Below are 17,057 nucleotides of genomic sequence, written 5' to 3' on the forward strand. Positions count from 1 at the left end.
GGGTCGAACTGTCAAAACAAGGTCAAGATCTATCAAGAAACAACAATGTTTGGAATTAAACAAGCAGCAACAAATTCATCAACCACCAAAACAACACCCAACGCAATGACATACAGCAGCAACAGAACAAGGCAGATGTCTCCATCTCCACAACTCCCACTGCCCATAACACCCACATTCTCCGTCGACTCGTTCTCCTCCCTCACATCTTCATCTGCCTCCTCCTTTTCATCACAAGGAACTTCAGGATCAGCGCGCTCATCACCACCAGCATCTCTCCTATCAATGCCAAACGAACGTACTACTACCAACGGAGCGGGCTCAAGTACCAATGCATCAACCCGCGCAATCAAGAACAATGCTACTATGACTGTGGCCACTACTGGAATCGACGAAGAGACAATAACTCCTGTCAGAGCAACACGGAAGAGCAAGAAAACGAATGTAACGGCGTTGGAAGCATCGCTGTATCCATGCTGTGGACCGAATTGTAGTGTCAGCAGAGTGGGCATGAAGAGTTGTAACAGGTGTCGAGGTGCTTGGTATTGCTCGGATGAATGTCAGGTTAGAGACTGGAGTTTGCACCAGCCGTTGTGTGATGATTGGGCTGATAATAAAGGTATGTATGTGTATGGAGAGGAAGTGTTGGGCACGTCCAACTTGCGGCCAACTTGACGTGCTTTTTTTTGCATTACTTTACAAACTCAGCAAAACAGCTCTTACAAGATACTAAACATTACTATAAATCTCATTTCACTAGTGGAAAGAGCAATAGCCTCCCGTTCCCTAGACGAATTCACCCACTTCCTAACAAACTACCCTCAAAAACAACCATCCATCGGTTCAGCATCCCTCCGCACCCTCCTATCTCGCGCATCACGCGAATGCTATGCCAAATATGGGCGCGGAATGCTCGAAATATCCTTCCCCGACACACTCTCATGTAAAGCCGCACTGCAAAACAAGGCACGTATAAACCAAGCACCAGCAATCCGCGAATCACGATATCTACGACCACGAGATCTCAGGTTTGGTGCTATTGGTGGATGTCTGGAGGGCGCAACGGAACCCGAGCTGGAAGAGTATGGTGATGCGTTGAGTAGATATGAGCCAAAGGAAAAGTTTTTGGTGCTGGTGGGTGTGTGGGTGGCGTTTAAACCACGGGTTGTTGCTGAGGATGACGTGGACGGTAGTGGTAGTAGTATTGTCGGTGGTATGAGTGGGTTGGCTAAACGCTTCTCGTTGAATCGGATGGTGGGCGTCTCTGCTAATGTTGGTGGTAGTCTGCGCAAGGAACGGCCTCGTGGTATTCGATTGGCTGTATTGGTTGCTCTAGATCATCCATAAAGGAAACGCAAGGGCTAGTGGTATACAAGACGGATCAATCAAGAACGGTTTAGGGAAATCAGGCAAAATCAGTTTAACTTATAAAATCAAGCTCAGTGCCGTAACTTATTATCATCTTCATTCAAGTCTCTCTCTTCAAGGAGTCATAACTTATTATTTATGGTTGCATGTGTTGGTAACCAAAATTATTCTTTTGCACGTTTTCATGGGGGGTTCAAACATGTGTTAAGTCAAGATCTGTATAGACATAATTTTTGGGGCTGTAACGTCATATAGTGTCAAGAGTCATATTTGGGTGTATTGGACAGAACAAGAAACAAATCATATAGTAAAAAACCACAGTTGGAGGATGTTGTGTGTCAATACAGAATCAAAAGTAATATTTCTGTCCATCTGTCTAGAAACAAGTTTAAAATAATCGTATCATGCTCATTTCCTTTTCAAATACAACAAGTACAACATGAAAAAATGAAAGGTTGGTCGATCGCCATAAGCATTAGTTCAATGCCTCGTCTTTGAAATTCCCCAAATGTCTTATTGAGCATATTCAAATCCACGATGATCCGTCACCGCAAAGGTAGATGGTTGGGACAGCAGCATGAACGAAACGATGTTGAGCTGTTTGGTATTGGAGTTTGCAATGTTCTCAATGTTTTCAGCTCCAGCGGTGCCTAAACAGTCAAAAACAGTTATGAACGTCTCGACACGTACGCAAGTGGTTACAGTAAGTAGCAGAACCGCCAATCATAAGGTACGAAACCACATAGAAGAAACGGTCTATGACTTGAAACTTGGACTCGGCCTTTTTCGCCTTGGTTCATGTTGCAGAAACGGCCAAAACAACCGTCAACGACCAGGCTAGATTGGCCTTTGTACAAACTATTTCCAATCTTCTTCAAATTACACGTACTTTGAGATCCTTGATATCGTTCGGATTCGAGACAGTCAGCTGGGATTATGGCGTTGAGGACCAAGTGTCTTCAGGTGCTATTAATATGAAGCCCAAAAAATGTTGAATACAGGCCAGAATGTGATACCAAATTGTACGCAGCAATCAGTTACGGTGAGGTTCCGGAAGGTCGAATAGGTACATCAGAACGGTTTGATCATGGTGAAAAGTCGACAACCTCATGTAATCTGAAATGAAAAAGATTTGATTGTAATAAGCAATTCCACTTTTCTTTCGTCATTCAAATCCCAGGCAACCATTGATGCTTCCTGTCCTAGAGATTCGATACTGTTATCACAACTCAAATGGCCAGCACGAGATTCAGTAGTGTGAGCTTTAGCACCACCTATGCCTTCTTGCGTAACTTCTTTCTTGGTGACGGTCTTACGACTTCAGGACCAACGACAAAGAAGTATGTTGTGTCTTGGGTCATGAATGTAAAGTCTGTTAAGGCGAGTGAGTGTACGGTACCACAGAAAATCGAGATTTGGGTTATATGCAATGTTGGATGTAGTTTTGTTCCGACCATAATGTATCTTGTGCATACCAGCACAAGGAGCCATCGACATTGAGATTCGAGGTGCGATATCGGAAGCAATGACGGTACACTAGGGGAAGAATGTTTCTGTTCAAGACTCTCTACCAACTACAAAAAACCCACAATCTAAATATCCTTATGCCAACATACTTGGAAACTGCCATTCAAGTAGCCCAACATCTTCCTGAATAAGAGCTCCTCCAGAATTGTTCAAGTCAATGCCCTGGTGGTCCAACCACGACAGCCTAATCTAGAGTATCCACACAACATATTCAACCGAATGAACCAGCATTCAAGACAACATCCAAATGCCTTTCTTGAGCTTGTTCAGTTGTCCTGTGATGGTAATGAAACGATTTCCAAAGGTCTGGTACCAGTTGCTTTTGCGTAGAGTGAGGAGTACGGTGTCTACTACTACGGTGCTTCAGTTTTCTTGTTTCCTATACATTCAACAGGTGGCTTCAGATCGTAGCTATAAAAAAACATCGTTTGGCAACATGTGTATGCAAAGCTTCTAAAGTGTGTTTGACGTCCACCAGTCCACTAATAAGACATACTTGCAAGCGGTTTTCGTACTTTGGTTGTACATACCTTTCTCTTAGAGGACGCTCCATAGGCAGAATTCCCTCTTGGTGATGTGAACTGTGATGCAGGGATGTAGGTGCTCTCAAACGTCATTGGGTCAGGCAGCATCAGCAATACCCAGTAAACCAAATCCATCAGATCCATCATCCAAGCAAAACCAAATAGGGGGTACCAAAACAAACAGAAAAATTTCGATGAAGAATCAAAGAAGTATATTCTCTCTCTAAAAAAAAGTGGCTTTGCAAAAAACAATATCTTTTTTGCTCCTCTCTCTCCAATACAACATGTTCAACAACAACCACCAACAGACATTCTCATATCAGATAACGTTTAAAGAGGAATGTTTCCGTGCTTCTTCTTTGGGTTTTCACGAGCCTTGTTTTTGAGCATCTTCAAGTCCTCAATGATGCGTCTACGTGTAGTAGATGGGAGGATGATATCATCGACGAATCCACGTTGGGCTGCTGGTAGTGGGTTTGCGAATTTCTCGATGTATTCGGCTTCAGCGGCACCTATGTGTTGATGACATAGTTGGTATCAGTCGGCGTCAGACGTGCGTGGATAGAATCGATGCAAAAATCTCCATATGACTGTCTGTTTTTTTGCTCCGGCAAACATCTTCACCCTCCACAATCCCCCTTCTCCAAATCATCAGGATAGTCACGTACCCTTGTCTTTAGCAGCCCTGAAGATAATTTCTACGGCACCCTTAGCACCCATAACAGCGATTTCACCAGTTGGCCATGAGTAGTTCATGTCCCCTCTTAAATGCTTGGACGACATGACATCGTATGCACCACCATAAGCTTTACGTGTGATGACTGTGATCTTTGGTACGGTGGCCTGAAATGAGAATGGACAAGGAGATCAGTGAGTGAAGGAGAAGACTACTCAGTTCGGTGTGACTGTGATAAAATCTTCCTGCACAAAAGACCAAAAAAAGCTCCACTTGAATCGACAAGCATACCTCAGCATATGCATACAACAACTTGGCACCATGTCTAATAATACCACCATGCTCTTGGTTGGTACCAGGCAAGAATCCAGGCACATCGACAAACGTCAATACGGGGATGTTGAATGCATCGGCGAATCTAATCCATCGGGCAGCTTTAACTGACGATGTAATGTCCAATACACCGGATGAGACTAGAGGTTGGTTTGCTACAATAGCAACAGTGGCACCGTCGAGACGACCGAAACCAATGACCATGTTCTTGGCAGAGTCTGGTGCGATTTCAAAAAAGCGGGAGTCGTCTACGACCTAAATTGGAGATGATGGAGGTATTAGGGTCACCATACAATTCTTATTTTTCTAAGCTTTGTTTGTGTTTTGGGCGCGACCAAAACAGCAAAACCGAAGGGCTAGGCATTTGCTTACTCGTGCTATGACGTCCTTGATATCGTAGGCTTTGGTAGAATCAGCTGGGACGATGGTGTTTAGGACAGGGTCTTCTCGGGTGCTATGATTGTGTACCAAAAAGAGTCAAATAGGATGCAGATGATGCAAATATGTTATGAGCCACTCACGCTGAGTCTTCAGTTGGTCGAACAGGTACATCAGAGCGGTTTGATAATGGCAAAAAGTCGACAAAGTCACGTAATCTATATGGTTGAGAATGCAAAGTTAAAATCTACGGTTTTTTTTCTCGCCATATACATTGACCACATTGGACACAACTCACTGTGACAAAGCCTCGATATCATTATCAAAAGCCAAATGAGCAACACCAGATTTGGTTGTGTGAGCTTTTGCACCACCTAGATCTTCTTGGGTGACTTCTTCGTTGGTGACGGCTTTAACGACTTCAGGACCAGTTACGAATAGGTATGAGGTGTCTCGGACCATGAATGTAAAGTCGGTTAAGGCGGGTGAGTATACGGCACCACCTAGAAATCGAGTTTTGGGTATGAGACAAAAGTTCATCCGATCTTTTCTCCCATAAGCCATCATGAATCATCTCCAGCTTACCAGCACAGGGACCCATGATCATAGAGATCTGAGGAACTACACCGGAAGCCATGACGTTACGCTAACGATGAAGCTGTCATGTTAGCCTCATCCAAGAGTCCCTCCTAAACAACCGAGAAGTGACAACATACTTGGAAGATGTCGGCATAACCAGCCAACGAGTCAACACCTTCTTGAATACGAGCTCCTCCAGAGTCGTTCAGACCAATGACTGGTGCTCCAACCAAGACAGCTTGATCCATAATCTAAAGCACAAAAAAGGACAAAGTAAGAAAACCCTATGCAAGTCACGTAAAGCTTACACCCAGTAAATTCACACCTTGCATATCTTTTGAGCGTGCATCTTTGACAATGAACCACCAAAAGTGGTGAAATCCTGACTGAATACATATACCAAACGTCCATTGATTGTTCCCCAGCCTGTTACCACACCGTCACCAGTGATCTGGATAGTTTCAAGAATGTTGGGTTTAGGTAAAAAAAACTGGCCCAGGTCCCATAATGTGCTCAATGTACCTTTTGCTTTTCCATTCCGAAATCCACACATTGGTGTTCGACGAATGCATCATATTCACGGAATGAGCCAGCATCCAATAGCAAATCTACACGTTCTCTGGCGGTCAATTTGCCCTGTTGCGATAATAATGTAAGTCTCACGATCAGTACAGGTCAAGAGTAGCAAGCAAGCCTAGCATACTTTTTTGTGTTGAGTGTCGATACGGTGCTGTCCACCCCCTAAGAATGCTTCCTTTCGCTTGTTTTCTATGGCCTCAACGAGAGCCTAAGTTGCAACAAAACAGAATGTTAGTTGATCCTCCAAATGTGGGTTCTGGCACATCCAAGCTGATGCACTGCATGCATCAGAGGACACTGCGTCCTTGTGCATATGTGTGTGTCTTCCATCTGTTATATATACCTTTTCTTTTGAGGAAGCTTCAGAGGCATAATTCCTCCTTGTTGATGTGAATTGTGATGCAGAGGCTACAGCCACTCTAGCAGTGTTTAGCCTGGCAGCATAGGCACCGGCTCTTAGTAGCCTCGAAGCAGCGGCAGTCCTTTGCATGGTTATGACAATATGCTATGGAGGATGACGGGAGAGGGTGATCAAAACAGTTCAACCAGGTTTTTTGGTGAAAAGAGGGGAGTGGGTTTTAGTTTACCTGGAAGTGAGGCTAGCCTGAGATATAGAGCAAAAATAAGGCGAGCGATTTGCTTCCACCTGTATGATGTTTACAGTGATGTTATTTTGGTTGAGAAGACGGGAGTAATCGGCGTGTGAAAATTTGTGACACCGACTTGACATCACTTTTTTGAACCGACAAATCCTCCCATTAGCTCATACCAATCACTCACCTTTAGCGTCACTTTTGTTATTCATCTTGTTGCTGCAAAGAAGGTATTCTATGTTCTCCATTCATCATCGAGGCCTGTACGGTCTTCCCGTATCAACTTTCAACAAATGCACCCTTTGACTAGTCGGGAGAACTGACTCTTTTTTTCACTTTCACATACATAGTCTATCTTTGGTAGCTTATTCGAAAAATGTTCCACCAGGTCGCTTCTAGGCAGCACGCTCGCGCCGTCTCTAGAGTCGTCGTGTACTCGAGAGCGCACAACATTAGATGTCTTGCAACCACTGCCGACTATGGAAAGGTACAGACAACTTGCAAATCCAGCGGAAGAGAGCACATTATCGACACCAGAGGCACTTGTATCAATCCGTACAAAGACTTGCCTGATGCATCTCTCCTACTAGACATTCGACAAGATTCTCGTCGCAAACCGTGGTGAAATCGCTTGTCGAGTCATCAAAACAGGTACTTAGACGCCCTGATGTCGTACTGACATGCTTACTGTCGTGGTTATCAGTATGGAATTACAAGTTTCAGTCGCTCACTCTCGTACCCTCCTACGAAAAACTTAGCCAAAAAGATGGGAATCAAGACTGTAGCCATCTACTCTGACGCCGATGCAAACTCGCTCTTTGTCGAAATGGCCGATGAAGCAGTCAACGTCGTAAGACCAAGCGCGTATACACTCCAGATCGTGTTTAAGTCGTTACTCATACATTGTATCTCAAGGGTCCTCCACAAACGAACAAATCATACCTCAACATCCCAAACATTATCGGCGCAATCAAAAAGACGGGTGCTCAAGCTGTACATCCAGGTACCTATCATTGTAGACACCCCGTGGTCATTTTTGTTGTGGTATAGCTCACACCTCATACTAACACCGACATTGCTGTGCAGGTTACGGTTTCCTTTCAGAAAACTCCCATTTCGTCAAAGCACTAGACGACGTCGGTGTCACATTCATTGGACCCAATGAACGGGCAATGGCTGCTATGGGTGACAAGATTGAATCTAAAATATTCGCAAAGAAGGCTAATGTTAATGTCATTCCGGGATTCAATGGTGTTGTTAAAGATGTTGATCATGCTGTACAAATCGGTACGTTATCTACGGTTTCTTGTCTTTTTCCCCCCAGTCTACACACTCTCACATCTTTGTTTCTGCAATCAGCCAAGGAAATCGGGTACCCAGTCATGGTTAAGGCTTCAGCTGGTGGTGGAGGAAAGGGAATGCGTATTGCCTAGTACGTTATTTATATACTGTTGTTCGAGTTGTACATTCTATTTTTGCTTCGCTGGTTCTATACTTAAACTAACATTTCGACTATCTAGTGACGAAAAGGAATGTCGAGAAGCTTTCCGTATGTCAACCGCCGAAGCTCTATCCTCTTTCGGTGACGATCGTATGTTAGTGGAAAAGTTTGTAGAAAACCCTCGTCACATTGAAATCCAATTGATTGGTGACAAGCAAGGCAACGTGGTATGTATCTGGAATTAGTGGAATGCGAGCCAGTGCACCAATCCTTTGGATGTATTTTTTTGTCGGTGATTTCTTATACTACTCAACATTTCATCTAGTACTATCTACCAGAACGTGAATGTTCCATCCAACGTCGAAACCAAAAAGTCATTGAAGAAGCTCCATCAGTCCATATCGACGCAAAGACTCGTAAGGCTATGGGTGAACAAGCCGTAGCTTTGGCTCAAGCTGTCGGATACTACTCTGCTGGTACTTGTGAATTCTTGGTTGACCCTCAACGAAACTTTTACTTTTTGGAAATGAATACTCGATTACAAGTGTAAGTGGTGATATTGTTGTGTGGTACAGTGTGTGTGACGATGGCCGCCGTATGCAAAGAATAAGAATTATTTTTTCTTTACCTCAAACCTAATATTGACACTATTTCACCATCATGATAGTGAACATCCAATCACAGAATACATCACCGGTCTCGATCTCGTAGAACTCATGATCCGTGTCGCAGCAGGCCAAAAACTAGACCTCAAGCAATCCGAAATCGGAATCAACGGTTGGGCTTTCGAGTCTCGTGTATACGCTGAAGATCCAGAGAAATACCTTCCATCTATCGGTCGATTAAACAAGTATATCGAACCTAAGGGAACACACGGTGAAATCCGATGTGATACTGGTATTGTAGAAGGCAGTGAGATCAGTATCTACTATGATCCATTGATTTGTAAATTGGTCACTTATGGAAAGTCGAGAGAGGAGGCGAGAATCACGATGGAGAAGGCTTTGGATTCGTATGTTATTAAAGGTGAGTTTTATTGCTTGGAGAGTGGCATGCAGAGGACGCAGTTGGTTTAAATGTTTACCAATGCTTGAGGAATTATTCTTTCTTTTTTTGCATCCAAACTAACTTGCACCTTTCGGAACTCACCCCACCTTCTTCGTCTCAACAGGTGTGACCCACAACATCCCTCTCCTCCGTGAAGTAATGTCGCACCCCCGCTTCGTATCTGGCAAAATCTCAACCAAATTCCTCGCCGAAGAGTACCCCAAAGGTTTCAAAGGCAAAACCCTCGACGCCGCATCCAAACTCGAACTCCTCGCCGTTGCCGGACTAATCAAAGCCAAACAAGAAGCTAGAGACCGTACATGGTTGTCTGGTGGTGGATCTGTATCCCAAGTATCGTCCAAGTCGCACTGGGAATACTTTATTGGAATAGGGTCTGAGGGTGCTGATAAGGTTGTTGTGACCAAGGATAAGAAGGGTGATTACACTGTTAAGGCGCTTGGAGAGACTATTGCTGTGTCTGCTGACTGGGCGTTAGAGTCGCCATTGGTGAATGCCAAGGTTGGAGACAAGGAGGTTGTATTGCAGTACTCGGATACTTTGCCATTGGGTTTCAGATTGATTCATTACGGTTCCAAGGTAGGGTTGGATTATGCAAAAAACATCTGTAATGAAACCTCATAACTCATGTATTTCTTCTGTTCTCTAGTTTGAACTGACAGTCAAGACAGAAGCTCAGCACGCCTTATCAAAATACATGAAGGAAAAGCCCAAACTCGACTTGTCCAAGGTCGTGCTCGCACCCATGCCAGGAACAGTCGTGTCGATGGCAGCTAAAGTTGGTGACGTTGTAAGTAGCTGTACATAACTTGTGCCAGTATTATCTTTTTTTATCCATACTCGCCATCTCACATTCCTGTCATACTAGGTCGCCGAAGGAGCTGAATTAGCCGTAGTAGAAGCCATGAAGATGCAAAACGTGCTCAGGGCTCCACGAGCAGGCAAGATATTAAAGGTTAACTGCAAGGCTGGATCAGCTGTAGCTGCTGATGAGATCATGATTGAGTTTGAGGATGAAGTCAAGGCTTAAAAAAGGGGGATAATCAAAAGAGGATTTTTTTTGGTTGAGACTATTTCTTATAGATGCATCGTGTTTTTTCTTTTTGTAATGTTTGTTTTGGAATGAAACAGATTGGTTGCAAGAGGTGTATGGTATGTTTTTACGCGATGAACGCGTGGAGGTTGCATTGTATTGTACGGGTGGAATGTTTCGATTGTGTTGTTTTCAATACGAAGACAGACAAGAAAAAGGCAGCAATAACCGAAGAAGCAGTGACTCTGTCTAATGAAATCGTTGATAAAGTGCTCGAGTAAGTAGAATTCAGATTAAACTGTGTTGTTCAATACTATGTTTCTATAATTACATGGGAAAATGACCACCAACACTACTCAAATTATATCATATTCTGATGAGGATCATACGAAAAATAAGCCCTAAACATTCCATCCTCACGCAACTCATCACATTGCTTGACGACATCATACACATGCAAGACCAGCATAGGAAACCGTGATGTAAAGTACGACAAGAATCCATCTGGCAATGAGCCTAGTGCTCGTTTAACATTATCTGGGAGATCCTGGTAATGGTGTTTCTGTTTCAAAAGATAATCACAAGGTCAGTAAAGCAAGTGCAAAAAAAAACTCCCGCAAAGAAGAGCCACAACTTGCCTTATTTCGCAACGCCCTCAGCAAATCACGAACGCTCGCACCATCATACTTCCTATATTTACCGAGATTGTCCAGCAGCATCTTGTCAATCCTCTTGTACCAGTCTGTTCCAACGACACGACTAGCATTGGCTTCAAGTAGTGCTAGTAGAGGTGACGGTGGATCTCGTTGTTCAACTTCAAATCGATCCGACACGTCTTGTAGGAATGAGAGTCGAGTTGCAGGTGACCAAAAGTATGGATGAGTTAGGACTTCAGCTGCGTCAGGCCTAAATGCAGAAACAGGTACATAGTGGGGAGTGAGCAAAAAAGGAAACAGCTGATAAAAAAAACAGATTCACACACCTTTTTGAAGAATCACGTTGTATCATCCTCTCAACAAGATCTCTAGCAATAACTCCCTCCTCTCCAAGCCCATCAAGGGCATCCAGAGAATACAATCCACGAAGCACATTCACTTCTCGTGAATACCGATCTCCAAAAGGATGCTCTCCATTCGAAAGCACGTAATAAAAGACACACCCAGCCGAAAACACGTCAATGGATTTCGTGATTCGACCTTGCAATGCCAGTTCTGAAGTCAGTGGCGGCATACCGATACTACTATTACTATGATTGTTTTGTTTGTTACTGTTATTGGGTTCAGATGCTTCGCCCCCTTTTACAAATCCGTCTGAATCCGAACTTCCGTTTGTAGCAGCGTTGTTATTATTAGGTGTTTGATGTTCTCGTTGGGCTGTTACAGGCATGCATTCAGCGGCTCGCCATCCAAGAGTTCCTCCTGTGTTGTTCACAGTGTGTTGGAAGGAGGATTGATCATCAGCTAGTCGTTTACACAAGCCAAAGTCGGATATGAGGATACGTGGATGTCGATTTTTTGATGCTTTAGCATTAGGTCGACTTGGAGCAGATGAGATTAAAATGTTCTGTGGTTTGATGTCTCTATGGGATATCAATAATGTTGATTATTAGTAATTCATGCCAAGGGTTGAATAGTAGTTTTTTTGGCTCATTCACTTCTCGTTCCAGTCGAGCCTTCACAACCACTAAGCCACTCGACATTCAATACACAGCACACAGAACGTACCTATGTACAATCTTGAGTGTATGCAAATGATGCAGACCAGCCATGATTTGGTATAAAACTCGAGCAGGATTGAGTTCCTGTCTCAAAACCAGCAAATCAGGCCGTGACGGTGACTCAATCACATCAGCTAAAGAGGCAGGACATAATTCCAATGCTATATACATGAACTTCTCTGATTTTTCCTAAAGTTGAGGAAAACACTATGTTGGTTTCAAACCGCAAAAAAATACTTTGCAGGAACAGTAAGGACTTACTTGACAGTAATATCTAACCACATTTGGATGATGATCACTATCTTGCAACACTTTGACTTCATGATGAGCCACTTCATAAAAGTCAAGCAAGAGTCTTTTGATGGCCACATCTCGATTCTCGAATGAGCCACGATAAACAACGGTTCCATGAGATCCATATCCTATATGGAAAATGACCAGAGTTCCTGTTAGCTCAAAGAGTTGACAGTGTGCGGTGCAAAAAAAGGCCCAAGATTGTCGGATGCTCACGAAGAGTTTCAGCAATTGATCCCATCAACCACCACTAACGCACGCACTCACCTAATACCTCCTCCGTAACAGTCAAAGACTTCAACAACGCAGCCGACTGCTGTTCCTGCTTCTTCACCGCACTAGTAGTACGTGGCCCTCGGCGTCTCCTCCTCTTTCCATCATTCGCAATACCTTCACCATCAACAGCTTTAATAACAACTTCTTTCGGGCTTCCAGGCACCTCACTCAACACACCATTACGATTCGAATACCACATATAAGCTCTCCAAGTCACATACACAATCAAGACAATTCCAGCAGTCCAGACGGTAAGCAGTTCGATAGTAGAAGTAGGAGCAATCTGTCTCATCTGGACTGATCGACCATGTCTGAATTCTCGCATCCAAGTATTCCAGCTGTTGCCGTAAGACTTCCAAGTAGGTGCACCATCTTCTTCGACAATGTGTGATCCAATCAAGCATTTAGGATCTACACATTCGGGATCTGATGACGATGGGAGGCCGCGTGGACGGAATGCATCTAGCAAGTTTGGGAAGGATGCGGAAGACATAATATAGTATGTCTTGTTGACGACACCTATATAGCCTTCGGTTTTACGTTTATTTGGTCCTAGAGGTGCAGGTGGTGGATATGACTTTTGAGCTACATATTTGTCACTGGTAGATGAATCTCCAGTTATAGTAGTAGATGGATTATCATTCAAACTACTTGATCGAGTTGGGTTGACAGAGAAGGCAGCTACAGGAGGTGACTCGAACTGCAGCTGCAATTCATTTACACCTTTAATCAAAAAGGTTCCATCTACGCCACTAGAGTAATGATATTCCGGCCCTTTCAGCAAACTGGTACTGGTCCTACGACGAGTACCTCCTCCATCAGTCAACAATCCCCCCTGATTGTTACTCGAGACTGCGGATGTGTCATCATCCATGTCAGCGGTCGTGAATTCCGTATATGATATATTCCATCGTAGTCGACGAGTATCTCGGTCTAGAATCGATAAACTATATTCTCGCTGTCCGAGTAGGATGACGTTTGGTTGTTTACCATCTGGTGACGACTCTGAAGCAAAGGAAGCGTCTAATACATCATCGCTAGTATATATATGAAGGATTTTGCCTGTTGACGCGTCCATCGAGAAGTACTTGTCAACTTTACGACCAATGGTGATGAATCGTTCAGATCGAAAGGGTGACTTTTCGACCATCCATTTTATAGAGTACGGTAGTTTCTATGATTTTGAAATCCCGAGTCAGTCCAGGTAGTAGAAAAAAGTCGAAAGCGAGTCCACTCGGGCCGACGAGGCACAACAAAAAACATCGCAAATACATCTTCTGTATGTGCTTACAGACAAACACCTAACTTCACGACATACCTTAATAGGCTGTCCCGTCCCAGGTTCATGCAAATACAAGTTACCCTGGCCAGTAGGCTCCGGTATAAACACAATATTATTGTCCACGTCACCGTCAGACGACGAAGGCAGTGCCGCCTGTTCAGCAGCGACATGTTGCAATACAGCCCCCATCTCCTCATCATCAATGATGTTCTCAGGCACGTCTGTTTCAACGGCACATGTAGTCTTGTCCGTTTCTTCTGGTACAAGGTCATCACCAATACCAAGTCCCGAGTTGTTTGACTCTGTCTTCTTCTTGAGCGTTGAAGAAGCCACATCCACACGGACCATTGGACCGACTAGTTTATCATGACTCCACAAGACAGATCCAGTGATCTTGTTGATTCCGTGCAATCCTCCATCAAGCGTATTAACAATAACAATTTCTCCTGGTTCAATGGAAGAAGGTAAGCGGTGGTTTGGACTGAGAGGAGCTATAACGTGATCGTCTGGGATTATGAGAACGGGGGCGACAGCACCATCGTTTCCTGCCCTATCCACTAAATGTGCTTGACGTCTCGATGGTCCTCCAGGAGTAGAATCCGTTAAAGTGAATAAGAGTAATAAGAGCAGCAGAATCAGGCTATATCGTATCTTCAACATGGTCCATGCTACTGTCTCCTAGCTACTCTCTACCGACAGGTTGCTATTAGTAATTGTGCTTACTTTCACTGGATTCGACGAATGTCCGATTTGTTGTAGAGACAAGTTGACACGAGCAAAGTTGTCCTGTAGCAAGGGTGAACCTGGTATTTCAAATCTATACGCGTATTAATGGCAGGTGATCATCGCTCCTTGACTGTATAGGCTATGGTAAGAGAGAAATAGTTGACAGGAAGTTTGTTCTCGCGAACATGACGTTATTTCTTGGAGTTGTTGTGATTTGCCACGTTGATTCACCTTACATTAGGCGTCAAAAATCAGAACCTGCTATCGTCTGCCTGCCTCCTTTGTACTAAATTGTCAAATGCTCCTTCTGTAAAAGTTCAACGTTTTAGAATAATAGAAACCCATCAGTTTTCCCAACAGTGTAGAGCAAAGAAGATCATAAAGCCATGTGTAAGTACTATATATAATCACTTTTACTACAGTCATCCCTCTTCTTCCATCAAACACTTCACTAACGACCAACATCAAATCATAGCTGAACGAAAGGTCTTGAACAAGTACTTTCCTCCCGACTTTGACCCGGCCAAAATCCCAAGAAGGAAACTCGACAAGGCCCAACAACATAAAGTCCGTCTGATGGCCCCCTTCTCCATGCAATGTAATACTTGTGGAGAGTACATTTACAAGGGAAAGAAATTCAATGCTAGAAAGGAACGTGTCGAGGGTGAAGACTATCTGGGTATACAGATATTCAGGTATGTGTGTTTTGTTAACATTGGTAGTGCTGAGATGAGGTTTAGCTTTGCTGCTCACTGAGATTACCACCAACTCACTTTCCCTTCTGATCTATAGGTTCTACATCAGATGCACACGATGCTCTGCCGAGCTAACCTTCAAAACGGACCCAAAAACCTCAGACTACATATGTGAAGGTGGCGCACAACGTAACTTTGAACCATGGCGAGAAGAAAAGATAGTCAGTGAAGAACTCGCAGCCTCACGTGCCCAAGAAGAAGAATACAATCCAATGAAGGCACTCGAAAACAGAACCGTAGACTCTAAACGTGAAATGGATATCCTAGACGCCCTAGACGAAATACAAACCCGAAATGCACGCACAGAACGCGTAGATGCTGATGCTGTATTGACGAAATTGGTTAAAGTGAATAAGGCTAGTAGGGTGATGACTGAACAGCAGCAGGAAGAAGAGGATGCGAGGATTGCTAGGATGGTGTTTCAGGGTGGTGTTGATGCTGATGGGGAAGGGATACGACGTGTTGGGGTTGAAGAAGACGAGTACGCTGAATCGCTTGTGCATAAAGCTAGACAGAGTAAAAGTATCGCTATTTATTTACGTGATGATGATGATGATAATGGTGGTGATGACGACGAGGATCTAGAAGATCTGGATGCTCTCGTAAACACTCGACATGGTAATAACGGTGCTAGCAGTAGTAGTAATGGCGGATCAAGAGCATCTATACTCCCCACTTCCAGTAGCAGCAGTACAATAAAACCCGTCGCTCCCACATTGAAGAGGCCAGCACCAGCTTCAACCAGTCTAGGCATAGTAGTCAAGAAGAGCAAGCCTGAAGTGAAGCCAATAGTGAAGCCAACAGCACCAATAGTAGCAAAGAAGCCCGCCAATGCACTTAATCTATTAGGCGGTTATCAAGATGATGACGAGGACGATTGATAATGCGTATAACATTTTGTAACGCCCGATAACAATGTAGAGAACGAGCATATTTCCAAAAAATAAACCATAGTTTCATATTTGCATCAACATATATCTTATGAGGAACTGTTTTCAACCAAGAAGCTATATGAAAGCTGATGGTGTAAGCATACTGGATCGTCAAGATTTTGATTTTGTTGCCCTTACCCAACATGATCATATTTCGACTGGAAATGCCCAGCCCACTGACGCAACTCATCCCACTCATCACGACTCAGATTCTCCAACGTATCAATCCTTCCAGCAGGATCTACCAGCATGTCTTCATCAAACGACCCCTTTGATAGACCTCGCGATGCGTCTCGGCCTGCAAAGTTTCCATACGGGCCACCTTTCATACACAATTCGAGATTTAGAATTTAGAACATGATCAATTGTGATCTTCATAGGTATGAACTTCCAAACATCGTGATCTGGTACTACCAGGACAGGACTATGTACCTGGTCCATAAAAGTTGGCGCCACGACTGACATCATATACCCGTCCATTAACACCCATGAATATCTTTTTCGATTTGCGGCCGTCGTATTCGAGGAGTTCGATTGGTGTATAGTTCCTTAGTTCGATGACGGCTATTTCATTTGTTAAAGAAGTGAGTAGATGTTGTTGGTTCAAGCCGTAACTTGACACAGAGAACATGCTAGTATAAGCGAATTCAAAGTATTCCATATCCTGCTTTATTCACATTTCAATTGTTTCATTTTGCTTACTTGGATGTTGTGATGGAGCAGCCTTTGAACTTCCTGATGTAGCGAGGGAATAGATCATATAGGCCACACCGGCTAGTAGCGCTGCATTCAGTGGGTTGTCTTTGATGAGGTTGAGTGTTGATTGGAGTGGCATCTTGCTCTTCTCTGTGGCTTTTTGGAAACTCGTGAAATTGTGAACGTGGAAGTGTTGGATGAAACTTAGGCAGTTATAAAAAGCGGGAGTATGAGATTTAACCGTACGTGTAGAAAACGGTTGCATCTTGCACTTCAGGTAAAT

At 43.8% G+C, this 17,057-nt stretch overlaps 6 protein-coding genes across 6 annotated transcripts; 2 read left to right on the top strand and 4 right to left on the bottom strand.

The window, feature by feature from the left end:
• Nucleotides 1-2,642: 2,642 nt before the first annotated feature.
• SmJEL517_g03557 (uncharacterized protein) lies at nucleotides 2,643-3,014 on the bottom strand (the record flags this gene model as incomplete). The annotated part of the gene is made up of 3 exons (XM_031169485.1): nucleotides 2,643-2,740; nucleotides 2,844-2,904; nucleotides 2,985-3,014. 3 exons carry the CDS (start codon nucleotides 3,012-3,014, stop codon nucleotides 2,643-2,645), a joined length of 189 nt encoding a protein of 62 aa, XP_031024558.1.
• Nucleotides 3,015-3,749: 735 nt separating this feature from the next.
• On the bottom strand, nucleotides 3,750-6,454 carry SmJEL517_g03558 (acetyl-CoA carboxylase; the record flags this gene model as incomplete). The annotated part of the gene is made up of 12 exons (XM_031169486.1): nucleotides 3,750-3,931; nucleotides 4,088-4,262; nucleotides 4,387-4,683; nucleotides 4,801-4,882; nucleotides 4,950-5,024; nucleotides 5,105-5,309; nucleotides 5,392-5,452; nucleotides 5,523-5,636; nucleotides 5,711-5,836; nucleotides 5,908-6,021; nucleotides 6,089-6,172; nucleotides 6,308-6,454. The coding sequence occupies 12 exons, from the start codon at nucleotides 6,452-6,454 to the stop codon at nucleotides 3,750-3,752; spliced, it is 1,662 nt and encodes a 553-aa protein (XP_031024553.1).
• A 479-nt stretch (nucleotides 6,455-6,933) lies between these two features.
• SmJEL517_g03559 (uncharacterized protein) lies at nucleotides 6,934-10,093 on the top strand (the record flags this gene model as incomplete). Its single annotated transcript, XM_031169487.1, has 12 exons — nucleotides 6,934-7,044; nucleotides 7,148-7,208; nucleotides 7,316-7,407; nucleotides 7,473-7,560; nucleotides 7,644-7,844; nucleotides 7,917-7,989; nucleotides 8,078-8,225; nucleotides 8,324-8,544; nucleotides 8,666-9,024; nucleotides 9,170-9,642; nucleotides 9,713-9,853; nucleotides 9,932-10,093. 12 exons carry the CDS (start codon nucleotides 6,934-6,936, stop codon nucleotides 10,091-10,093), a joined length of 2,130 nt encoding a protein of 709 aa, XP_031024554.1.
• A 364-nt stretch (nucleotides 10,094-10,457) lies between these two features.
• SmJEL517_g03560 (uncharacterized protein) lies at nucleotides 10,458-14,325 on the bottom strand (the record flags this gene model as incomplete). The annotated part of the gene is made up of 7 exons (XM_031169488.1): nucleotides 10,458-10,658; nucleotides 10,768-11,002; nucleotides 11,079-11,675; nucleotides 11,821-12,002; nucleotides 12,075-12,235; nucleotides 12,375-13,557; nucleotides 13,702-14,325. The coding sequence occupies 7 exons, from the start codon at nucleotides 14,323-14,325 to the stop codon at nucleotides 10,458-10,460; spliced, it is 3,183 nt and encodes a 1,060-aa protein (XP_031024520.1).
• A 452-nt stretch (nucleotides 14,326-14,777) lies between these two features.
• Nucleotides 14,778-16,027, top strand: SmJEL517_g03561 (uncharacterized protein; the record flags this gene model as incomplete). Its single annotated transcript, XM_031169489.1, has 3 exons — nucleotides 14,778-14,781; nucleotides 14,867-15,086; nucleotides 15,184-16,027. The coding sequence occupies 3 exons, from the start codon at nucleotides 14,778-14,780 to the stop codon at nucleotides 16,025-16,027; spliced, it is 1,068 nt and encodes a 355-aa protein (XP_031024519.1).
• Nucleotides 16,028-16,125: 98 nt separating this feature from the next.
• SmJEL517_g03562 (uncharacterized protein) lies at nucleotides 16,126-16,913 on the bottom strand (the record flags this gene model as incomplete). Its single annotated transcript, XM_031169490.1, has 4 exons — nucleotides 16,126-16,153; nucleotides 16,217-16,400; nucleotides 16,511-16,642; nucleotides 16,781-16,913. The coding sequence occupies 4 exons, from the start codon at nucleotides 16,911-16,913 to the stop codon at nucleotides 16,126-16,128; spliced, it is 477 nt and encodes a 158-aa protein (XP_031024522.1).
• Nucleotides 16,914-17,057: the final 144 nt, after the last annotated feature.

The sequence above is a fragment of the Synchytrium microbalum genome (assembly GCF_006535985.1).
Source record: "Synchytrium microbalum strain JEL517 chromosome Unknown SmJEL517_scf0019, whole genome shotgun sequence".
Lineage (NCBI taxonomy): Eukaryota > Fungi > Chytridiomycota > Chytridiomycetes > Synchytriales > Synchytriaceae > Synchytrium > Synchytrium microbalum.